Source organism: Aptenodytes patagonicus, chromosome 5 (genome assembly GCF_965638725.1).
Source record: "Aptenodytes patagonicus chromosome 5, bAptPat1.pri.cur, whole genome shotgun sequence".
NCBI classification, from domain to species: Eukaryota; Metazoa; Chordata; class Aves; order Sphenisciformes; family Spheniscidae; genus Aptenodytes; species Aptenodytes patagonicus.
In genome coordinates, this window is record NC_134953.1 from 58,019,740 (window position 1) to 58,045,302 (window position 25,563).

Below are 25,563 nucleotides of genomic sequence, written 5' to 3' on the forward strand. Positions count from 1 at the left end.
ACTTGTCGAAGTTAACATATTGTTGCTATTATAAATTGAAATAATCATTCAGCAGAGAGTGTTAATGACATCCCATTAAAAAGAGTGCCTTTCCCTGGCAGAATGAAGACACAGACACTGGTCAGCCTTGGAAAATGCACAGAAATGCTTACTTTACAGGAGTTTCTGTGCACAGATTTGAAAGCTAATGTGCTAGCAGAGGCAAGCATGTCAGTGTTCATTTTTTAGTGTGGCCTCTTTCACAGAGACTTCTTCAGGAATCCTGAAATGTGGCTTTACTAGGAAAATCCTCCTTAGAAAAATACTGCAGCATCTGCAACCATGGAACAACAAATAAAGAAAACCGTATTTTATGGCACTAAGAAAAATTCCTACAAATACATGCATATTAACTGAGGTTTGTTCTCAAATTTCATGAAGACCATTGTTCCCCAAAATGGCACATCAGGCAGAAGCCCCTGGTGGGGTCCAAGTCTGTGACAGTCCATGAAGATTGTCTTTGTCCTGGAGATAGTTCTGAGTCAAATCCTCTGTTATACGTGACGTTTATAAACCTCAAACCATGCTGTTATATAGATGATATCAATATGTGGCTACAAATACAATATATCTATGTTCTAGCATTTCTCACATAAACTGTTATTCTGTTAAGTATTTGGTAAAAAATATTGTTCAAAAAACGTTACATTTTGTTTCAAAACTCCCACTGCTTCTTCCTTTCGGAAAGCAAGAGATGGTTCTTCTTAACTGTCACTCCAAGAAGATACTAAAAATCATACAGACTTTCATGGCATTTCTGATCCAATTTGTTTTGATACTTAAACCTAAACCCTACCTTAAAAATTAAAAGTCACCTGTGTAAATAAATAAGTTGTGCTCAGTTGTAGAACTTTCAAGAAAATTATTAAACCTTGGAATGTTATTAATATTGATCATAACTAAATTTTTGTACTATAATGATTCATCTTCCTGCTCATATACAGGATTACAACATTGTCTTAATTCATGAGACAACGAATGTATCTATGAATCAACAGTAGCATCTCTGCTATGCTCAGACCCCAGAGGGGACTATGTGCTTCCATGCGGATGGCACAGCACAGCTCCCTCAGGCATCAGCAGCAGGTACAACCCTGTATTGTGCATCAGACCTAAAGACGTCCTTCCCACGGAGCAGGAGATGGGATCTGGTAGACCCTCCAGTCCTACGACACAAGTCACCGCAGGCGTCCGGTGCTATCCTACAAGTGTGCAGAGGTGCAGGTTGTTCTGCAAGACAAGCCTTTGAAGCAGTACTTTCTAATCTGTCACAGGACAAAGCATGGATGAAAAAAGGAAGAAGGTACCCAAGGACCACCAAGGAAATGCAGAATGTGACCATCAACCCAGGGAGTCCAAGAGGATCCTGGATCCCCTGTTCAGGCTGCACCTCCAGTTGCTTCCCAGCACCTGCCTGACCCTCTCCTCTCCCCACAGATCCCTGCAGATCCCCATGGATCCCCACAGATCCCCACTTCTCCATGCCTCCACACTAGGTCATCTCCTTCCCTTCTTGCCATGCACCCATGCAGGAGGGGACCAACACACATAGCTCCTCAAAACAAGGGTGGTCATGAAAGCTCACAAGATGACATTGCTTACCCATGGATAACAGCATCCATGCTCATGTCATTACTCTTCCCTCTCTCCCATGCAAACTAGCTGGGTGCCCTTTACATCAGGTGACTGCCCTCCAGATTGGGTGACCACACAGGCTTTGCACCAAAACATCCGTACAGCAAGGAGCCTCCAAACACAGGTGGCACCATGCCACACCGCTGAGCTACCATGGCAGGGCTCCTGCCAGCTCCAGCTGCAGCACGTCCATCCTCCCCTCCAAGCCTCAACCTCCGGCTTTCCCAACAACCAGCATGGACAAAGCCTCACACCTCCTCCTCCTGCATATGACCATGAGCATTACAAAGCCTTCCTGTTACAAACCAAAAGGATTTTGAGGTGTTATGCCACTGGGCAGGAATATCTAATGCAAAAATGAGTATTCCTCAACAAAATCCATTTGAGGGTAATTCTGCTCTTCCATCACCCTAAAGAACTCTTCACCCTTTATTTCACATGTTCATGAATTTGTAACCAGCCTCTCACCAACATTCATTCAGAACATCACGAGGTACTCTGGTAACTCATGTATTTCACAAATCTCACTGCATAACATGGCAAGATACCTCCTGGCACACGACTGAAAAGCATGGTACATCACTGTGCAATATGTCACTGTGCCGTGACACGCAGAAATCTTAGCTTCTTCTACAGCACTTGGCTGTAGGAGACTGCAACTCTGCTGTCAAAATGGCTGAACACGAGGAGGAGCACGTAAACTCATAGCAAAGATGAACAAGAGATGCACAATGCCAGGCAGAAATAAATATTAGCACCCTTGCTGCTCTCAGGTACTTATCTATTAGTTTGGCATCTATACATTGACTAGCTGTTGAAAACCATTAGCCATTTCTAGAAACAATTTCTGAATGGTTTACAAGACAGAGCAGGTTACACTGCAGGATACTTTTGCCAGGAAAAAAGGAAGACCATTTCATATTTCTGGTTCATAATCAATATCCAGCCTACAAAGCGCCAGGAAGATAAAACTGCATTTTTACTGCAGGAGAAAGCACTGATGGATTTAGGAAAAAATCCCTCACCATATAAGGGCTGTGAACATTTTCCCACTTAAGACAACGTGTGGGATCATATTCACAGACACAGAAATATGTTCTGTTCCCTGACACCCACAGTCCTAGAACACCGGGCTGAAGTGCTGGCAAGAATAAGAACCATTTGTTAAGTACAAAAAATGTCTCACATAATTAGAGAACCGCTGAAAGCTACCAATTTAGTACTCAGGCTTTAAAATTTAAGAATTTTTATTGTAACAACAGCTAAAGCTTCAGTATGCGTAGAGGTGGAAACGCCTAACACATGTACCATACGGTTTGATCAGTGTATCAAATACCTGAGGCAAAATTAAACACAAGGTACAAACAGATTTCAACTCCATTCAAACAACACCTTTAGCAGATTTTATGCTAATTATGAAGTGAAGCTGCCCACCAGGTACCAAGAGGCCCCTTCCTGCTGGGGTGACACGTTCCCCTCCCCAGCCTCATCCATTTCACCGCTAGCTCCCCCAGCCTCCAGGCATCGCTCCGTAACCATCCCCACACTTCCCTCTTGTCAGGGTGGTGCTCCAGCCTGTCAAACTGTCCTTTTGTCAAGAGTAATGAGGACCATAAACATCCCACAAAACGTCTACCAGGGATGAAGAGCCTCTGCCCGAAAGACTCTTCAATGGAGAACAGCAACAGTGAAGAGAAGATGGGAATGTGGTGTTGAAAACAGAACATGTGGCATTTGAATGGCGTCTTTTTAATATATTTGAGAGTAAAGTGATGCAAGAGAAGCAGACAGTGGGAGGGATTGGTGGGGTTTGACATGGGAAGAGCTGGAGACAGAGCTCCTGGCCCTGCCAGAGCAGCCGCTGCCGCCACCCCTTGCGCTGCCACCAGGACCTGCCAGCCACAGCTCCACTCCTTGGCCACCAAAGACACCAAGGCCTTGCCACTGACAGCTCCTCTCATCTCCTTACAGCACTTCCTCAGCCTCACGGCTCAGCTCCCACTAGGGCTTGTTTACCTCCGACCACAACCAAGACCCAATACCTACTGCAGATGAAATAATGCATGTTGCAGAAAGGAAAGACAGCACTGATGATGGCCTCTCACGTAACTCCTGACATAACACAAGTAAGGTATAAATCCATTATGACAGTGGGTTCCTCTCAGAGCAGTTTCTGGCATGCCATCTTTCTCCTGGCATGCCACCATCTTTCTTCCACAATCCTCCCTAAGTCAATTGCAGTAAAAATTTAAAAAGTACAAAAAACCACAACAACAAAGCAGTATTTTAAAATCGGCTGAAAAACAATCCAAGTCAACCAAAGCTTTAAATTCCACTTTATTCTCCACTTCAGAGCAGCACTCTCCGAGGAATGGAACATCAGCTATGTGACTCGGGGTCAGTGCCCACAGCCCACCGACTCCTATTGTCAATGAGGAGACGAGCACGCTCTGCTCTGCTACGCTGCTCGCAATGTCACACAACATGAACTTCTGAGCTCACACAGATTTCTGTTTATCAAAATGCTCTTTAAGTATGTATTTTATACCTGGAAGATTGCTCTATTGATTGCTCTATTTATAGTCCGTGTCATATCTTCCAAGCATCAAAATTCAGTGATAAACTAAGCATCAAAGATTTCATAAGGATGTCTTTACATCTTAAGCACATCATTGAAAAAATAGTAATGACTGACAATTTACGTGACATAAAGCCAAGTGTTTGCTTCCCATCCATGGGAACTTGCACAGCAAGCGCAGACCCACAGGAGTCCCACCGACTGTTTCGCACATCTTGATTACTGGATCTGAATAAATGGTATTGCTGTCCTTCATCCAATCAAGACAGATTCAGATTTTTTCTGCCCACTGTGTCCTACGCTTATGAAAGGTTAAACTTGCTCTCCTCAGATTTTCTTTGCACAGCTCTCATTTTCATTTCTTTTCCCCAGCAAAATATTTGGGGGGGGGGGGGGGGGTGAAGCATTTTCCTCCAATAAGCTTAAACTCCTGCAGCTATATATTTGTTCACTCTGGATACGAGTGAACTAAAGGATGAAAAAAGTTCTCCCCCTTATAATAAAAAGAGCAGCCTTCCTGAGCTTATGGCTTCCTTTCCTTCTTTAGTCACCGTAACTTGATCCACTAACACTTTACTTGCTCCACCTCACCAGAGCACCTCTCGAGCTGTACGGATTTTATGTTCCTTTACTTCCCTAATTTTACACTTGGCTGCAAAACTGCCAGTGGCAACCTCTCCTCTGGGCTGTCAGACCTCTTACACGAAGTTGCACCCAGCCTAATTCACAGCTCCTTCCATGAGTTCTTCCTCCTGACCATTACATCTCTCCACCTTTGACTCTTCCATAACTTCTAAGCAGGTCACACTAAAAGGTGTATATCTGCCCAGTGAAGATGCACAGTGAAACATGTAGTATTTCTCTACCATCAACAAATTGCTGCATTCCCAGGAAAAAAGATCTGACAAAAAGCTAACAGTCCTGAAGGACTTGTCCTAGGATTTGATGCAATCTGCCGTGCCGGCAAATTAAAGCCTACAGAAAACACGCTAAAATTAGAGAGAGCTGAGATGAAAACCAAAGACAGTGGCTCTTACAAATCTTTAAATAGGGCTTAATACAACATTTAGGTGCTTGGACTGTGCTCAGCTTAGACCTACCAAGATCCTTAATTTATATTATAAAGTAGCACTGACTATTTCTAGGACAGTTTTCTACACTTCACTTTACAGGGTAATTGGTGTGGGCTTTCAGACACTGATCTAGTGGACCAGCCTATTTTCAAAGCACCTGTGATCGGTCTGATGGATTCATACACCCTTATTTAAAGGGAAGCATTTCCTCCTACACCCACTTACAGAGTGTCTGGCTCTCAGGTCACCAGTCCAAGCCCTGCCCAAGCGGGACCACCCAGGGCCAGCTGCCCAGGACCACGGCCAGGGCTTCTGCGCAGCTCCAGGGATGGAGCCAGCGCTCACACATCACGCTCCAGCAGGTCAGGGTAGGGGTTGTATTAGCTGAATGTCTAGTAGGCTAAAATTCACCATTTCTGAAGCACTGGGAGACCTTTCCTGCACATCGGTCCCCCACTCCTATCCATGATCCCAGGCACTGAATGGCCCCTCCTGGGCAGCAGCTCCTGGCGTTTGCCGGAGGACCCAGCGGCACCACAGTGGCTGGGAGCCTGGAGGTGGCTCAGCGGGCACAGGGCTCTGGGGGGCTCTGGGGCTGCCACCACACCGCTGCAGCCTGCTCTCCCTCGGGAGCACATGCTGGCCACGTTCAGATGTGGGTTAATCCCTGTCTTCTGGGTCTATGATGAAGTTCGATGCTCTGCTGTATTTTGTATCACTGGCGTCTCTGCTTTAAGATCAATGCACACAGCTGAAGCTTTGTACAGAGGCAAATACCTCAGGAGCTATTAATTCCTCATTAATCTGAAGTTTTGTGGCCTTAACAGTGTGCACATGCTGCTGTCTTGAAATATTCCAGAGATAATGGACAACCTTCCTTTTAAAATCCCATTTTGTAAGCAACTACTACTTTAACAATTTTTTAATGAATGATTAAGAAGCATTTATAAATTCCTATGGGACCAAGAAGGGAAGAATTTGCTCATGACCGTGCACCACTCCTCCTTTCAATGGACTCCCACAGCGGTACCAAGCACCAGTCACGCCGTGTCCGAGCATCCGCCTGCAGCCAGGCTCTCCACAGTGAGCAGTGTTTGCTTCCGAACTGCCGCTCCCTACTTGTTAAGCATCCAGTGTACAGTGGGCAATTAGTGATGATTGCTGTTACTTCAGGAACTGCATAAAATGGTTTAATGTAAAACCATTTTTTAAGTATTCTGTATTATTTGTATAACAAAAGCACACAGAAAAGCTCCTCCTGTGTGAGAGAATTAAAAAAATAAAAACCCCTGTTTTATCACTGAAAAAGTTTTACACGTCAAATACTGGCAAAGGTTAAAGTTCACATGGTCATCAAGCTAGCACAACACATCAAGATATTTGCTTATGAGATCATTAAATTAATACGTTTTTGAAATAAATTACAGTAATTAGTACTGTTTGAAAAATGAAAAAACCTTTGTTCACTGCAGTTGCATGAAAAGAAAAATAGATGACCTCCTCAGGAGGCCGATTCCCTTTCCTTCCCCGTACCTATGAACTGAAGTAACATTAATATTCTTGAAAAAGAGGTCACGTTTTCCAAGATGCAAAATTTATTTATAATTACGGAGATACTGAAATCAGCAGTTCCTATTTCTTTAACAAGTCTTGCTACTTCCAAAAAAGTGGCTGCACTATGAGACGTGGAGGTTGCCATGGCAAGCATACATCCTCTGTCGAGTATCTGAGCGAGCAGATGCGTAACAGCAAAACCCACCAGATTAAGTCACTTCTCTCGTCATGTAACGATGAGAAAAATGCTTTAGATTTCATCTGTTCCTAAGGATTAGAATTACTCAGAACACCTGAGGTTAAAACCAAGAACGGCACGTGGCCAGAGTTTTTAGGTGAAAATCACAGATGTACAAAAGCAAAATGAAGGGATTTTAATTGGAGTGATAGGCATACCAAAAATATCCAGGACACGTATCATTTTTATTTCCCAAAAATCAAGGAACATTCAACAGTGCTTTCATGGATGTGACCCTTCCCCGGTCCAGCCTCACAGAAATAACGAGCAAACCCGGCCATTTCCTCGGATCCCTCAGCACACGTTGTCCCCTTTGCCCTCGGCAGGGAGACGGGGGTGCCACGGCTGGAGATGGGTCCGGGGGAGACGCAGGCCCCAAGACCCTGTGCCTGCAGCCCAGCCCTCTCCCCAGGAATCGGGGAGGTTCTTCTAAATTCCCCAGGAACAGGTATGAGCTCATACCTATTGCCCTGAGGTTCCCCGAACCCTAGGCAATCAACTTCCAGCACACACTAGCCTTCTTCAAAGTGGCCAAGATTTAAAAATCAGATTGTGTTAGCAGAGGGATGACAGCATCTAAGCCACACGGGACCGTAAGAAGCCGTGGGTTCTGGAAAGGCAGCGATTTCCCTGCCTCGGAGGCACTGCTGCATCTCGCCACGTCTCCCCTAGGCGCCGGAGCTTCGGGAGGAAGGTACAGAAACGGGAAAGGGCGCAGAATTTTCCAGGAGCTGTGCCAAGCCCGATGCCTTCTTTCAGGCAGGTTGAAGGGAACGACCGCGAAAATACACCAGAAATGTCATTTCGGTGCGGGAGCCCTGCGGGGAGCCGGGGGCGGCGGCACCGAGCGCGGTCCGTGCCCGAGGGCTGCGCACCTCGGGGAGCCCCGGCGCCGGGCCGCGCTGCCCCGCCACTCTCCCGGCCGGTCCTTTGTCCTCGGCGGAGGCTCCGCGGCGCCCGGGCACTCCCCCCCCGCGCTCCGCGGCCGCGGACCCGCAGCCCGGTCCGGCCCCGGGGACGCCCCGCGCCGCGGCAGCATCCCGCACCGGGGGCGTAGGCGGCGGCGTCCCTGGGCGGGGGAGCCGCTGTCACCCCGCGGGACCCCCCGCCCCCCCCCCTTGTCCGCGGCTCGGCGGTACTCACGGTGCAGGCGGGAGCGCGCGTCCATGCGCGGCCGAGCCGCGGTCCGGGGGCGCCGAGCCTGCGGGGGCGCCGCCGAGGGCTGCCCGCGCCCGCGGCTCGCCGCCCGCCGGCCCCGCCGCGCAGGGCCCGCCTCCGTGCGCGGGGCGGCGTCCAGACACAAAGGCGGCGACGGCGGCGGCGGCGGGGTGGGTCCCGTCCCGCTGCGCGCCCGCGCTGCGCTCCGCGGCGGCGCAGGGGCGGAGCGGCGCGGAGCGGTGCGGCTCCGGGCGGGCGGGGCGGAGGGGGCGTGCCGCGGCCGCGCCTTCCCCGCGGTGCGGTGCGGTGCGGTACGGAGCCGTGCGGTGCGGTGCGATGCGGTGCGGTGCGATGCGCGCAGGTGGTGCCGCCCGTTCCCGCCCCGACGGGGCGCCCCGCGGCCGGAGCGTCAACGGCGGGGCCGAGGCATCCCCGCGCTGCGGGGGCGGGGGAGACGCCAAAAAGCCATCGCTCCTGTTCCCCTCGACCTCCCCCGGCTGTCTTACAGCGCCCTCCCGCCCTGCCCGCCCTTGGTCTCCCTCCTTTCCGTAAGGCAGGAGCCATTTTCTTCACTTTTGATAAGTTGCAGGGGCCGGGGACCAGCGGGGAGGGGCTCAGCATCCCCGCCACGGGACTGGGATGTCGCAGGCCACAGGCTAAAACAGCGTGGGCGATGGGGAAGACCTTGCAGGGGCATCCTGCCCCTGGGTGGAGGCTGTTCTCCATCACCGGGAACATCCAGCCACTGTGGGAGAGAAAGGGACAAGCGCATGGGTGTCAGACCTGCGCTCCCGTTAGCTAACCTGCCGTTGTATTTGTGCACTACCTGGGAGCGATGCTGAGGACCTATCGGTTGATGGGTTTTCTGCAGCTTCTCCTGGTGTTCTGCAGAGCAGTTGCTGCAGCTGGCAAGTGCAGGTGCTGCTCTGCTTGTTTGTTTTCACTCTTTGTTTCCAAATGCAGCAGAAATCTCAGCAGTGGCCATGGCCCCTGGCGTGTCCCGTTTGCTAGCCACCTCTGCCTCCTGCCCATGCAGAGCTGTGCTTGCTGGGGCAGCCGCTGCCGAGCACGGCTCCTGGGCAGGCCATGATGATGGCAGGTGATTTCCTCGGTGGCAGGGTGGCTTTACAGCCTGCCTGCTCTGTGCTGTGTAAGGTCATCACCTTGCTCTTCCAGCACTGCGGGATCTGCCCGGCATCAGAGAGGGAAAGCGTTTAGTAGGAGCTGGAAGAGGATCACAGGAGGGTTTATACCAGCAGTGAGTTCTCCATCCCTGTTCCATGTGGCTAATCCCTCGGTGCGGATAACCTCTCCCCATTGGTGATGCAGGAATGCCTGCTCTGGGGACGGGCCAGCCGGGGCAGCTCCCAGACTCTCCCGCTCTCGCCATCTCCAGAGTGGGAACTGAAATTTGGCCCAGAAAAGTTTTGCTCCACTAACATTTTTGTACTGCTTGAAGTGAGTATTCACTAGTTTGATTTCAGCGGTGAAATGGGAAGCGGTATTCAATGTTAGCATCTCCCTGTCCGCCACAGCCGGCCAGAGAGCACCCACAGCCTCCTCAGCTTCTGGCATGGCACCAGCCTGAGTCCTGCCTGTGGCACCCTTGGGGTTACCTGCCTCCGGTAGGGAATGACCATGAAATAAAATATTCTTTCAGTAGAAACACATCAAAGAAGAGAAGAAGCCTTTGCTTTTATAACCAGTTGCACATAAAACCGGTGCCAGCCAAATGCAGGTATGCGTCGAAGGCGAACTGCAGTCTGTACAGGAGCAATGGGTACGGCAGGGACAGCTTCTGGTAGGCAGATGATGGAAATTTGTCTCCCAGGAGATCTACTGTAGCATGAGATACCTTTTTTTTTTGTTATAACAGGGAGTTCTTCTCCCTTCCTGTATGTTCCTGATAAACATCTCTAAGATTCTGCAGGGCAAAAAGACTTGCAACTGAAAAAACCCTGGAAGAGGCTAGTCCTTACCTACAAAATACAGACAGATCATTCTTCCCAGTAAAGACAAGTGTGGAGTGGGAGAAATGCACAGCTGTGCTATGGGGGAGCTGCAGAAGAACAGGGATAGGTGGGAACCTTCTCCAGGAGGCAAAAACCCTGCAAGCCAGGGCCCTGGAAGGGGATGGCCGGGGCACGGTGTGGGAGGGAGGTTCAGCTCCGGGCTGGGCTTTGTTTCCTGCTTAACATTACTGAGATTCCCACCTGTGTCACCAGCCTGTCCTCTTACAGACACCCTCCCTAAATGCCTGTCTTTTTAGCAGCATGTGTTGGAGATCTTCCTGCGCCTCCTGTGCGTGTGGCCTTGGCAATGGTGGAATTAGGAGTACAGAGGGTTTTCTCTTCTTCTGGCTTCAACCTTGTCTGAGACTAATCATTGAAATGGGCTACCGGGTTGGTTTTGTCGATGTAGAGGTGGGACCGCTCGGAGGAGATGCTGCAGAGGTAGCAACAGCATGGGACCCTGGGTGTGAAGTGAGAGGTGGGACCCAGTCCACCCGTGCCTGTGGCAGCACGGGGGGAGCAGCTCTGTTTCAGAAACCTGGGGCTGTGGCGTGGGACCTGCTTATCCCTCCCCACAGCGAGATGGCCCAGGAGCAGTGAGGGAGTGATAGTTGCTGAATGGCAGCAGTACCTGTAACTCCAGCCATCCCAGTGCCTTTCCCTGTGTTGTCCTCATAGAGGAAAAAAATGCAGACACTTTCAAATGGCTGGGGACGGCTCATGGCATGGTTTGCTCCACAAGACGGCGGGAGTTGCTCTCCACGCCTCCCTGTACTGCTGTCGCTGGCACAATGAGCCACTATGGGTAGCTGCATCCAAACAAGCAAGAGTCGACTTACTGTAGTCTTGTATTTTGGAAAGCTTTGTTGCGTGCCAGCAGCTGCTGCGCTGCCCAGTGCTGCGGGGCGAAGCAGCCGTGTGAGCAGGGAAACCTCCTCCGGAATTGGGCAATCGCTAGTGAAACAGCACCTGGTCAGGCTGGGCTGCGGCATCCTTCTGCAGGGGGACACAGGGGTGTGGGAGAGAAGCCTGATGCTCTTGTTAATCGGTTATCGGTGTGTATGCGTTATTGCTCCTCTTTGTGGATAACATTGAAGCGTTTGAATACCATACAAAGAGCATCAGGGATCCTGAATTACTGCTGAACTTAACCCCCCGATTCCCTTAGTCTTACATGAGTTTCATAGTGCTTTCGCTTCCGCTAACTCCAGTGGAGATGTGCCAAACTGGGGCAAATAAAGAGCAGGCCAAAATACTCCCTTTCTGAAAAAATTTGGATCCCGGGTATATCCCTAAATGCTGCTTAATGCAAAACTAAAGTTGATTAGTTGAACAAGTCCATAGCCTGGGCTTCACCATGTGTACTTAAATGTATTTTCACTGACATGCACATATAAATAACTCCCCTCCATACTGATTTCTATTCATTTGTAGACCTGGCTAAAGAAAATTTTACAGTCACAAAATTCCTTCAGCAAATTTTATAGGAAAGCTGGATGCATTCCTTAAGGGGGTTAGGCAGGTTTGGGCTCACTAGTGTCTGCTGGAGTCGTGCTAGTTGGGAAGACGGCGTGGTGAATCAGAGCACATCCTTAAGACTAATAACCCTGAAATAAAGTTATTTTTCCTTCTCATTTTTAAAAAGTCTGTAATATATAGAGAAGGAACAGTTATTAAGGACACAATTCCTTATATTTAATAAATGGGAGTGCTACACAGCTTTGAAAATTTTCCCTGTAGAAGTCCCAATGTATTTTTTTTTTTCCTTCTGGTTGTACTAAGTCCTCTCAAGTGCTACTTTATATATTCCCAGACAACGGCACTCTCCATTTCTAGAAGCTTTAATTTTAAGATTGAGAAGAGCGGATGAGTCATGGGCTGTTGTGGTATAGATGGATGCTGATTTTTAGGTCACCTTCTAAGTAGGCCACAGCGGACAGTAACTAAAAGTCCAGTTGGGTGCTGCGAGGTGATAATGGTGGTTCCAGGTTGGGCGTGTAAGGGACCTGTCAGTGCAGTGTCCAGCAAAAAGCATCAGTAACTTCAGAAAAAACATAAGCTATCAATAACGGACCTTCTTCTTGGGAGTCTTGGGGGGGAAAAGCAGAGCTGGGAGGAACAGGATGGGATGGGACAGGATGGGACGGGTGGGAGCATCCCTGCCTGGGTCAGGAGTCAGCGCGTTGCTGCACCACCACCGCCACTGCCACCGCCGCTCCTGGCCTTCCCGTAAAAGGAAAGGCAGACGTGTGTGGCTGGGAGGCAGCAGGCACTTGCCCGTTTTCTGGCATTTTGAAGAAAAAGGCTCCAAGATCTCTCTGTCCATGAAAAAAACTGGCGGGCAGAGTGATGGGGCCGTGGCAGGGGGGATAGTCAGAAGAAGGAGCAGGTCTCAGGAACAGACTTCACCTGAACTGTCTTTCGCACTCTCCTGATCGTCACAGAATTTAGGAGACTATGTAGAGGTGTGAAAAAGTATGATTGAAAGGAAGAAAAAATCTTAATGGAAACCCAAAAAGCAGCCTACTACCAGACTCGGTCCCAAGTTTGCCTTGCCCAGTGCAGCTCCTCCCTCCGAAGAGCAGGCTGCCACCTGGGTACCACCCTCACTCTTGATCTCCAGTATGTGCTTGGGTTTTAGCATTATCAGTGAGATATTGCAAAAGTTCTTGCATCAGGAGGACGCCAAGAACTGTGTCAACACTTTGTGAGCTTTCCTCTCTTGCAGTGAGCTCTGACGGCAGGCTGTGGGTATGACAGCCTCGTGAGTTACATGAGACTTTGGCAAGGGTTGATGTTAAGAATGAGTTGCAAGTGGAGAGAAGGAGAGAGGGACGATCGGTGCTGAGGGGCTGGGGAACTCGCTGGAATAGCTTTGGATATTTGCATCCCTGCGGCCTGTAGTAGGTCAAAAAATTGAAATTACATTGGATCAGGTAAGGGGAAAAGTTAACTTTGCTGAAGTGTGTGACATCAGCAGGTTATAACATCAAAAGTTATAACCCTTTTTCAAAATGGAACAACTCATTTCTTCTCCTTAATAGTGAAATAATTTAATCAGCACTGGAAGCACTTTAGAAACCTGTTATAAAATATAACGACCAGGCTTCTTAAACTGCCCATCTTCCCTACCGGGAGAATCAAAACACCTCTGTGAGTCCCTGGAGGATAGTGCTCCTGGATTCAGCCCGCCGCCCTCTCCGAGGTATTTGCCGCCCAGGGGCTGCAGCCAGGACACCGTGGGGAGACCTGGCTGGTGCAGCACCAGCAGAGCCGCAGCAGCTGCCCAGGGCGGGGGGACAGCGAACGGCCGCTCCCCGCAGGAGTTAACTGCTCCCCCCGCACCCTGGGTCACTTCCCAGGTTATTTCACCGTGAGCAGCTGAACCTCCACCCAACTTGATATTCGTTAGGAGAGGAGGCATGGTTGCGTATTAACAATAAAGCAACAAAGTTCACATGGGTTTTCTCATCAGAAAGACAAAAGAAGCCGAGAGGAGCTGGGACAAGCCTGCATCCCCTGCTCTGTGACTCTCCTTGCAGGAGCCCACAGCTGTGCCGGGGGGGGGCTCAGGGGGCTCAGGGGGGCTCGGGGGACCCACGGCTGTGCCCCCCCGGCAGAAGGGGCTGCAGAGGCTGCTACAACAGGGCTGGGGCAAAGTCCCACTCAGGCTGGCTCGTAGCTACCCTGAAATGCCAGGCCAGAACAGTGCCGAGGTGAGCCCAGACACTTACTCATTTCCTGATATTGCAATCGCTTTCAGATTATACTTTTTAAAAATGTTAATATTGCAAGCAACGTGCAGGGGCCGCTGGGACGTTCAGTGCTGGCCACAGGGGTCAGGGCTGTGGTCAGAAGACTCACCAATTCTCTCACTTCCATTCTGTTTTCGTCCAAATCGTGTACCTGTCTCCCAAGATCTGTTGTTCAGGTGATGCATAAAAGCCTTCGCTACCATCTAAATTCCGCCCTGGAGAAGGCTGAGCTCTCTAGGTCGATCCAGCAAAAAGTATTTAAATGTCTGCTTCAAACCTAATTACAGCTGTCTCTCAAATCCATAATTTAATCTAAATTTGCCACAATTCATGCATGACTTTCCCTGTCAGAGCCGCCTGTATGAAGAGCAGATGAAGGTCATTCCTAACTCCGCTGCTAACATGGGGAAATTAGAATTGCTTTGATGCAGAGGCTTCCCACTAGTGTTTTCTGTCAGTGCTGGCAAAGTTGTTGGCTATTACATTTTTGCTGTACCTCTCATCAAAGCACACACACGGCGCTTTCCGCCGAGCGCAGAGGGAAGAAAATTCGACTTCCCTCCTTTGCTGCAGTGGGCTGCACTCTGCAGCAAGCGTGTGTCAAAAATACATTGCAGATACTGCAGCAGTAACAAATACTCACCATGTGCTCCATTATATTTTCACAGAAACAGTCTGTGTTTATTCCCTGTTTCAAATCCTTCTGACCTTTAAGATACTTGAATTCTTTCTATCTCTAAAATTAAAATATACGCCATGTAGGCGACGTGCTCGGGAGGGAGAGCTGCCAGCAGGCGCCCGCGCCGAGACCCCTGGCAGCAGCTGCCTCCACTGTGGATGGGCTTCCAGCCCTGAAATGCTGCGGATCCCAACGGGCAAGATAAAATTAGTGATAAATAATAATTCTGCACCAGATATGGACTGACGTGGCAATAGGAGGGGAGACGGTGCCAGCCGTCCGAAGGATGCGGTGTGGAGCCACGTCTCCCCACTGGCGGGAGCACGGCTCGCTTGCAGAGCCTGCAGTGCGCTCTGCTTCGGGATGCTGGGTGTTTCGTGCCACTCACGAGCGAGCACATGGCAATGCACAGCCACGTGCTGGTGTGCAAAATAGCATGTGTGCACGTGTGTGGAAGGAGGACTCATAAAAGCTGCACTGAAAGAAATGCCGCAAAAGAGGACTCGGTGGTAAGACCACCACAAGTTGCAGAATACGTCCAAGAGCAAATATTTCTTCATAGACATGAGCAATGTAAACCACCTACCAGGTGATCCAGTTTACTACCCCATAAATGTTCACTGTTACGATCACTCTGGTTTAAATGTCCCGGGAAACTGCAATTTTCACACCCAGGACTCATACCTTTCATCATTTTTTTAAAAAACACATATTTTCCTGACATCCTCTTATTATTCACAGCTATCAAAAATGCTCTAAATCATTTCTGGGATTCTGGGTATTTGGTAACTCACCCTACTTTTCTATCTGTAGATGGTTTTCAAGTAGCTGCTGTGCACAGGTTTCCCCTTCCCAGAAGGGCACCACACTTCCAGGGACCCTCCATGGGCAGGGAGGAGAGGAGCCAGCGGCAGAAGGCAGCTGCAGCCTGGCAGGGCTCCCAAAACAGCGTCACTGGGATATCTCAAAAAATAAAACAGCCATTTATGTTCTGGTTTATTACTTTCTTATTATGATCATTTTGCAGCACGAATGATATTCGTGGCAATCAAATGTATACACAGTAAATAGCTTTGCAGTTACCTAAACTCTGAGCCTTGTTTTGACATTTAATCAACCATAAACCAATTGATTTTTCGCACATATTTAATACCATATCCCTTATATAAATATATTAAAAACACAACAATAGGTGATGGTGGCACGAGTTTTTAGGGACAAGCTGTTAGCAGAAATACCAACTCTTCACTGGCACTGGGCTCTCCCTTGGCCAAGCACATTTATGTCACCAAGGGATTTCAAAGGGTTTATCTGCTGTATGCTCGAGAAAGGAAAAGAACTAATAAATGCTCATCATTAGACCTGGATGGAGGGAAATACGCTGCAAATCACAGTGAAGTCAATTAACTTTCCATGACCTTCGGTGGATCGGGCACAGGGGTTAGTCCAAAACAACTCATCCCATTTATCTCGATATTTTTTAACAAGGGAGGATCATGCAGGTGGGACGTGGCTGGTACTATCCCGGTACTGCTGCGGGGCAGTGCGGGGGGCCGGGGCAGCGGGATGGATGGGCTGCGCTCCCGACTCCACGGGACTTGCAAAAGCAGTTTCTTAAATCAGATGCTCAGGACGGTATTTCAGGAGATTTGGATACTCCTGGAAATATATTTAAGCAGAAGTTGTAAGAGGTTTCTTTCCAAAGTGACACTGGGGTGGAGGCAGATCACCCAGGGAAGGAGGGCAGCTGGCAGGTGCCCCCGAAGAGCCCCTACTCCTGCTTCCCAAGCTCAACTATCTGTGTCCATGCTCTCCTTCCTCATCAGCCCACCTGTAGCTGCACTAGGAGAGTCCCATCACTCATTTGGACAGGTTTTACCTGCCTGCTCCGGGAGGTCACCATGAGCTAATGACACTGACGAGTGCACAGATTTTATTGATTTTTTTTTTAAACTCTACTGGAAGAGTTGAAGGTTGGTGGGAGCAGCTCTTGGCACCGACAGCCCCCCAGCCCGCCAGCACAGGGCTCACCGTGCCCGCAGCCCGCCCGTGCTCAGGCCAGCTCCCTGAAGGCCAACGGCCACATCCCCATTGAGTTTAACGCCCGTTAGATCGGAGATTGAGTAAACTTTCTTTTTTTTTGGTCTAATATCCTCTTAGCATTTAAAAATAGAGCTGTTACTAAGCAATGGCAGTAAGTAGAAAGCAAAGCCTATTGAGGATCGTTTCTGTGAACAGGTATTTTTCCCAGCCTAAGTACTGTAAACATTGTGGGTTGACAAATTATGAATCAGAGCCCTCCCTCCCCAGCCCGCACTGCCTCTCTCCCATTATCCTCGAGAACAATAGCAGCAACCATCAGGAGCTGTTTATTTTCACTCTGGCTTTGAACATCTTGGTTTGCAGGTCAGATTTTCAAGCCTTTCCACACATCTTTAAATAAAAGAAAAAAAAGTGGGACAATATTACCGTATAGTGGTGTAAACACAGGGGACAAGAGCTGGAGAAACATCCATGGTCCTCAGGTTTGAAAGCAAAGTGCAGCCCTGAGCAGCCACCTCTGTGTGCCCACCGTCTGCTGCCCCAAGCACGTCTGTGCATCCTGGCAGCCCCACCTCGTCATCTGGGATGGGAACCCTCTTAGATGACGGCAGGTAGGAGCAGAGACGTGACTCCACCTTGATGGTGGAGTTGGCATTGTTGCAGACATTTTACAGTCTGCATTAAAGTTATGGAGTGAGGAGAAGAGTGAGACTCTCATTTCCCAGGATGAGCTCACCAGGATGCAGGCTGAGCGTGCAGGGGCAGGAGGACACGGACTGACGTTAAACCCAGTGATCAGCAGTAAGGCAGGGAGAGAAATCACGACATGAGATGCAGAAGTGAAGTCCATTACTGCCAGGAGTTTCACGGCAGTATTCAGCTGAATATTTTTCATTGCTGTTTGATCTCTTTTTTTCAGCTGCCCTTTCCATTCCCGCTTAAGGAGACGAGCCAGGTGGGGATATCCAGCCAGAAGAAGATGCAGCGGGAGGTGAGCAGTGCTCAGAAACTGCTGCACGGGCTGCACCTTTGCAGCACTTACTGCCCCACATGGACCCACAACTAACTTCAGGATGAAAACTGAATTTTTTAATCCTTAAGATTACTTACCTCATTACTGTCTTGTGGTTATTTGCTCAAGAGATCACATTTGTTTCAGAACCTCCTTTATGAGAAGTTCAGCGAGATTGGGTCCACCTTCAACTGTGGCAGGGTGGCTGCGGGCAGTTCCCACCCCCGTAAGAAGTGTACTGCATCCAAAACTGGTCACAGTGATGCTTTGCCTCCGGTGGGACGTCCTTGGAGATGTGTTTACTGGGGATAGATTCAGCTCTCAGCTTTAATCATGGAGATCAAAATTATCTTTACTGATCTCAGCAGGGCTACTTCAGTTGTAAGCTCTAATTCAGGGCAGTACTTATGAGCTTAGCTTTCCCAACATGCCGGAGGTTACTAGCCATCGGCAGATGTTTGTGTTGGGCTCAGACGGAGGGAAGCCCAACGTGCTGGCGGGTCGGGGCACTGCTATGCCCACCCACCCACCTCTCCCCAAGGGGTCCCTGGCGCAGCGCTGGCACCCACCCACTGCCCAGCCCTGCTGGGGCGTTCGCTCAGACACCTGCTCCCAGTGGCAGCTCGGCTTGCAGGACCTTAAAAATGAGAGATGGTCGTTTGTGATCGGAAACCCAGTCAAATAATGTGCATGTACTTGAACAACAAAATGCATCCATGACGTTCTTTTGCTCAGTCACCCAAGGATAAGCTTTGGCCAAGGAGCAGCTCCACTCTCCTTTACGGCTGTGTGCTCCTACGCAACCACTGCCCAAAAACCTGGAGCCCCGCTGCTGCATGACGGGGGCTGCCGCGGTCCCCATCCGACACGGGCGACGGGGAGGGCGGCGCGACCCTCAGCACCCAGCATGGTGGGACCCCTGTGCCCCAGCCCATGGAGGGGCAGGTGCCCCCCCGCTGCCAAACCCACCCTGCGTGATCCCCTTTGCTATTCAGGAGAGCACACGTGGCATTTTCTCGCTGCAGTTGCAGAACGGGCAAGGAGAAGCCAGCTTTTTCAGCCCAATTGTTTCCATGTGTGAAATCAGTCTAAATTTCCATCATTCAGACGGTGCCATTGAATAAGAAAAATAAGGACGAAAGGGAAAAATCATCGTCAGACGAGAGCTGGTAATGGAAAGGCACCGGTGCCTGCAACTGAGTGAACTGAACTTTCTTTTGCAGCGCCCCAGCTGCAGTGGGGACGGGGAGGAGAAACAGTGTCAGCACAGCTCTGGTCAAATGCTGGCACCTCAGTGACCTTTCTCTTGCTATGTAACATTGCAATCAAGGGTATTTAATGACTAACAGTGATGGCTAAATAAAGCAGAAGCATTCAGGTAGTATCTGAACAGAAAAAGCCCAACCCGACATACAGAAAGTGAGATTTTAAACAAAATCTTTATAATTACAGTGGTCACCAAAGTAGTGACTTGCTGTGAGAAGTAGGAAAATCCTTAACAGCATGCCTGTGAGCTATCTACATGGGACCACTGCCCGTGGACAGGGATCCCCTTACAGGCAGGAGTTACATGTATTTGAGCATTGCACGACTTCCACGCTGGTGGGCTCCCCGCAGTCATGCCCACGCTGCTGCCAGCTGTTCCAACACCCATTTGAAAATTCCATATGATTGTAACAATTTTCTCAAATACTGTTATACCAGGATTTCTCCTGACACTAAAACATTCTGCGTATTACAAATACTATTTTAATGCTACATGAACTGCTGTAAAAACTGCTTCGAAATGAAAACACATGACCTCTGGCATTGAGGTTGAACCGTGAGCAGAGCGTCTGTCCTGGATGGGGACTTTAAAGCTGTTGCCTGCAGACAGATGCTTCAAGAGCTCCCCAGCATCGCACCGCCTCTGGGAGCTGCAATTCCTTATGGCAGTGTCCCATCCTGGAATTGCGTTTGTGCTTCTACAGGCATTCGAAGGTGGCAAGCTTTTCTATCCAGCTTTTGCAGTTCTCATACCCATTTACTGTTAGGGGCTCTTTGATGTGAATTCGTCAATACCTGCATTCAAATTGGATGCAACCCGCCCTCCCAATATTCTCAAAAGGAGAATGGCAGATTAAACAAACTAAAGACCCATCATTATTACGCCGAGTGCTTTCATCCTACTTAAACAACATCTTCATGGCACTGAATCACAGATGGTACCTGAGAGAGGGATTATGCGGGAGGGGATGTCTGTGCCATGCGGCTGGGACAGGCTTGTTTGGTAGCAGATGTGGGGTGCTTGGTGTGTCCCTGCTCCTGCTGCAGAGGGGCAGTGCCTGGGGCCACCACAACTCAGCCAGTGGGGATGTGACTGGCATGCTGGCTGTGCCCACGTCGAGGATATGGTGCGACTTTCGGCAGTGCCTTTTGCTGATATGCCAGCTAGCAGCCCTGACCTTGGAGGCTGTTGCAAAGAAATAACCCCTTCCCTGTTCCCAGGGACTGGAAAAATCAGTGGTTTCAGACTGTCCGGTGGCACGGGCACTGCTGGCACTGTTTCACCTGCACAGAGCAAACCACTGTGGGGATGCGCTCGGCCAGCTCAGCACACAGGCCATGGGGAGGGCAGGGGAGCTCCCCATGCGGAGCTGGGGACTGGCAGCTCCTCCTTGCCGGGTGGGACAAGCAGCAGGATGGGGCAGAACTTGATTTACTCACAGTGCTGAACAAAGCACTAAAAGCTTGGTGAGATGTCCAGGTTTTAACAAGTTATTTACAGTTATGTTTTTATTTCTTACAGTGGGGAAAAATTGTTAGATTCATTATTGCATACACTAATTACTTTGGTTAAGTGTCAAACCTGTACAATGAATGCTATGTTTTCATATATTAAAGACATTAATTGCCAGGAAATAGTATGCCATGACTAATTGATTTTTTTTTTTAAAAAAGAAGAAATCAATATTAAGTATTTTGACTATTAGGAGCTGAAGCAGCACAACATATCTGAAGTCAATGTTTCCCTACTGAGGTGTACTGGTTAAGGACTCAGGCTTAGCAATTGCATTATTGTTATCAAAAACTGTTATTGGCTCTGTGAATCATGTTACTGTCAGGTTACCATGTACGAATTAATACGATAATAACACCCAGAGCCCAGGAGAGCGCAGCCAGAGCTGCAGCGGGCTGGATGCAGGATGTGGCCGTGCCCGCAGCCAAGGGGCTGAGCCCCCGGACGCCTGCCCAGACTCCGGTGGTGCAGTGCTGGGGGCCGGGGGCAGAGGCAACCTCAGTAGCAGCGAGTGGAAGCAACGCCTCTGCTTCTCCTTTGCTTCTCTTTGCCTTTCAACAAATAAAATTTTGAAATCGGTAAGTGACTGTTAAATGAAAAGCAAGAGGCAAGCTTGATTGTAATGACGGAGGGTAAGGCAAAAGACAAAAGCAGCTACTCACTTTGTTCTTCCTTATGACCTACAGGTTCCCCTAATTCTTGACTCTTCGTACTTCTCTTGGCAACACATTAAAATAAAGCTTTTGTGCCGGTATGGTGACCTGGTCACTTTGGGAATTTAATTGCATATTTCAAGTGTCACTGAGAATTTCTAAACAACTCAAGTAAAAACTGATGGAGAGAAGACCAGCCTTTGCCCGGCGAAGCTCAGGCTCGGCATGCCCAGCCCGACCCGGGCCCTCGGTCAGAGCCAAGGGGAAACCCCGCAGGAATGGAGTTTGCTTTAATAAAGGCACTGCAAACTGGAGCGATATTTCTCTGCTGCATTAGAATAAGTTACAATGTTTGTTACAAGAAAAGCAGCCGCCTGGGTACAGAATATATTCATAATAAAATAAAGTATCTCATTGGATCAAATCTCTTGCCAACATCAGATATTCAAATTTTACTTAACGATGTTTCTGTGCAAGCTCCACAAACCCTGTGTCCCCCTGTGCTGCCCCATCCCTGTCCCTGTGGGCAGCTGCCCATGCCCACCGGGCAGCCCAAGCTCCCCTCCTGTCCTCCCAGCTCTCAGCATGGTGCCAACAGGAGCACGGCGGCATTTTTTCCTCTGCTTGTAATAAACGCAATATTTCTTCACACGTGGTCAGCCTGTGGCTGCACAGACAACCCGACGGGGCTCCTCTCCCCCAGCACACAGCCCGGCCTGGCCTCTGAACCGAGCCTGGCATCGTCACCTGGGCCTGTTGGATACAGCTTGAACCAGAATTTCCATTTCTTTCATGAAATACTTCATGCTCAGCCAGACCTTGCCATAGGCAGTGGCCAAGCTGGTTTATTTTCTTCCCTCAAAGCCCCTCCTGAAACCTTTTTGCTGTGTTATCTGGGAGCTATTTCAGAGGAGCTCTGTTGCCCCCATACCCCGAGACCATCTGCCCTCCCCCTGACTGCTTGTCGCCACGCCGTCCTGCGTGTCCCTTGCTGCCCTGTGTCCATCTGACCGTGCAGCCGCCGGGCAGGACCCACCACATCGGGTCTCGCTTGTACAGCAGTTGAGGCAACACAGGGCAGGTTTCTGGACGCTGCATGAACACATACATTGTTCATAATATTATGTATTGAACATCATCACAGAGTATCTCCAAAACCTGTGCAAATCTGCCGGAGGAGCCCGAGCAGACATGAGGATGCTTTTCCTCTCCAGCAACACAGAAGAGTGGGAGCTTTTTGCTTCCAACTGCTTTTTCAGCAGTTCCCTCTTCTCGGGTCCGGAGCTGGCCGGGTGCTCCCTGGGAGCAGAGCGGGTGCCGCCTGCCAGCAGCGCGACCCCAGACTGCGGGAAATAACCATACATCCAGTTTTCACCCAAGCTTCTTGTGCAAATGACTGCTTAATGATCATCTCCATTGAAGGCTGCAGTATGAAAGTAGCATTTCATACCCCATAAAATCAAAGTCTCACTTCGTTTAATAGTGTCATTTTTTATAAGCCATAAGCCACTGTACTTGCTGCAGACTCCTGCCTCAGCAGCATGCCATACAGCCCACCCACGGCCAGCCCCGCAGTCACCTGCCACCAAGAGGCAGGCAGCTCTGAATGGGAAAACCCCAGTTCTGCAGTGGGTGGCATTTTCGAGACACCATAAGCACATAAATTTCCTGGGAAGTGGCTGGGTTTAAGTTGCTGAAGTACTTTTGGAAACTCATGGCTATAGACAGTAAAGAGGAGTATCAGCTAATAAAGGGATGTCAGCTGAGAATGGATTTTAGAAAATATTAAATATCACAGGTCGGCACCAAAAGGTGCTGAGACTTGAAGGATTCCCATTACGCACCCAAAGTGGAATAACAATTTCTGTCTGAGTGCAGAGCTGTCCTCCCCATGCTCATTTCCCCTCCTTATTCATTTTTCTTTTCTATACCCATTCTTTGCTAGTCAGATGGTGAAGGACAGTCAGATAAATGTAAGAAAAAGCGCGTATCTGAGGATAATCTTGTGCCTTGTCAACCTCTTTCATGATGATTAGGAAAGAGGTTTGGACAAGATGCAGAGTGAGTTATGTCTGCAGCCGGAGAATAAAAATGATACCGCAGGTAGACTTCTCTTTCGATGATGATGAGAGGGTCATTGTTCTTCCAGGAAAGAGTGGTTCACGGGTCCTTGCTCAAATTCAATTGCACATTTTCTTCTGCCTTAATTTTCTCCTACTGATTAAGCTGAACATTGCCTGAAAGTCTGGAATAGTAGAGAGAGTCTTACACTTCCCAGTAACTCCTGCATCTTCCCAACACAGCAGTGGAAGCAGCAATTTTAGGGTTTTCAGATCTTAAAGGAAGTAAGCCGCAATTGTCACTTTTTTTTTTCCCTACAAACAGTTTCTCCATACAATCCCCCACATCAGACTTTCCAAGAGGATCAGATTTTAATTCTTAATAATAACAGCCTGGATAATTGACCCAGACAGCTCTTCAATTGCTTCCCCCATTGCTACAGTCTGCTCTCGCTGCACTGGTGCTTCCCAACATTCGACTCATTTTCCGCAACTTGACTGGAAAAATGAAAAATCTGAAGTGTTTTTTTTTAATCTTTGACTTGTGTTTGGATTTTTTAGGAGGCTGGGAAGGGACTCACTTCCCCGGACTTTAACCATCTAGAAGCCAAACATCTAACGAACCACCCTCTACAATAGAGGAGCAAACATCTCCAGGGAATTCATCCTGACCTGGAACAAGTGCCTGTTGTCTCCTCGGGGCCCCGTTCCTCCGTGCTGACTGCAGGGCAGACTGGGTGGCTTGGGCAACCTGCCTGGCTTCGATAGCTACGTTGAGTGCAGCTGAATCTTCTCCCTGGCCATTTTCAGGCACCTCTGATACCTGTGAGTGCGGATCCCCAGGACTTGATGCTTTAATGCAGCTGCTGCAAGCAACGCATGTGCTGTTTCATCAGACTTCTTTAATTTCATGGGTCTCAATATCTCTGTAAGAAGCCAAGAGCAGCGCTGGCAGAGATGTAGAATATATGAAACTAAAAACAAGACTAGGAGAAATTTGAAAAATATCTGTACTTTTCCTACAAAGTATTAGGTACATGAGAACTGGAGTTTAAATCCTTGCTAGCTGAAGTAGCTCTCCTGAATCCCTCATCAATTTATGGCAGCTCAGACTTTTGCACTGTGTCTTTATGACTAGATTTAAGATAATGTCTCTTCTCACAACAATCACTATCACAGCCAGAGTTAGAATAGGGGAGAAAATATCATCAAATATACAATAACTCACATTTTCAATTAACCAAGACTTTTCAGAGGAAGAAAGCAGCTTAGAATTGATAGGTCTGCTAGAGAAAATGGGGAAAAAAGTACAGCTTATGGTGATAAAAATTGTAAGATGCAGCTGGAGATGCAGGTATTAAAAACAAAAGTCATACACTAAAATTATCAAAAGGAATGTTAGACTTGTCCATACTTCATGCTCTTTTGTGTCCAAATAATCATGCACCTAAGTAGAAAAGCAGATGCTTTCCCTAACATATATAGCTTCCTATAGTGAAACAGCCATGCACAGCCACAGCCTCGGTGATGTAAAATGGTGCAGCTCAGCCGATCTCAATGGCTCTTTGGAAGTGAATAACACCTCGGTCTGTTTTCATCTTTAGCAGCAGGATTTCTGGCACTCAGTTAAATTAATGTATTCAGATTTGCGACCATAATTAGGTAACTTCAGGAACCATATGTGCAAGGCTATACGCCAGCCAAATGTAATCTCTTTACTGTTCTGAAAGAGCAATATATGACTTGTACTTGTATATGACTTATGACTTGTAAATTATTAAATATGGTATACTGAGCCAGTTTAGTGCAGGTAAAGGTGTAAAGAAAAATGAAGGGATGAGCAAATGATTCACCTATCAGATTCTTCCATATCCTTTTTTTGCAAACAAGACGGGGGGGGGGGTTGGCGTCTAAAAAGTCCCTGAGTTCAGTTTATGGGCTGCAAAAGTTAGATGGGGTGACCCTAATTCATTAACACTCTTAACCCCTTCCGCTTCGTTACAAAGAAGTTCATAATTTGAGAAAAGGGAACAGGTTCAAGACACAGCAGGGAAACATGGGGGTGACCTCTTTGTCAAAAACACGTTGCTTCCTGAGAAATCGTTGTGGGATGAGAGCCAAAGCCATGGCCACCTCCAGCCTGAGGGTGGCACGGGAGCACAGAAGTCACCGGGGGGGCTTCACGGCCGGCCAAGAAGGGGAAGGGTCTGCTGCCTCGCAGGGAGGGGTCATCAGACTGCAAGGATGGTGTCCCACAGGCAACCATCAGAAAAACCAGTTCCTGGCTGAAGACTG

At 48.8% G+C, this 25,563-nt stretch overlaps 1 protein-coding gene across 6 annotated transcripts in view; it reads right to left on the bottom strand.

The window, feature by feature from the left end:
- The window catches only part of LRRC7 (leucine rich repeat containing 7), a 190,520-nt gene extending 182,196 nt beyond the window's left edge, over window positions 1-8,324 (bottom strand). For 4 of the 6 annotated variants that reach the window (XM_076339951.1, XM_076339955.1, XM_076339952.1 and 1 more), the window contains exon 1: window positions 8,261-8,303. In XM_076339951.1, the coding sequence (XP_076196066.1) occupies window positions 8,261-8,285 (25 nt within the window). In that variant the 5' untranslated portion in view covers window positions 8,286-8,303. Of the gene's footprint in view, window positions 1-8,260 lie in introns of all 6 variants that reach the window. The other 2 variants (XM_076339950.1, XM_076339954.1) reach the window with 1 other exon arrangement.
- Between the last annotated feature and the right edge of the window lie 17,239 nt (window positions 8,325-25,563).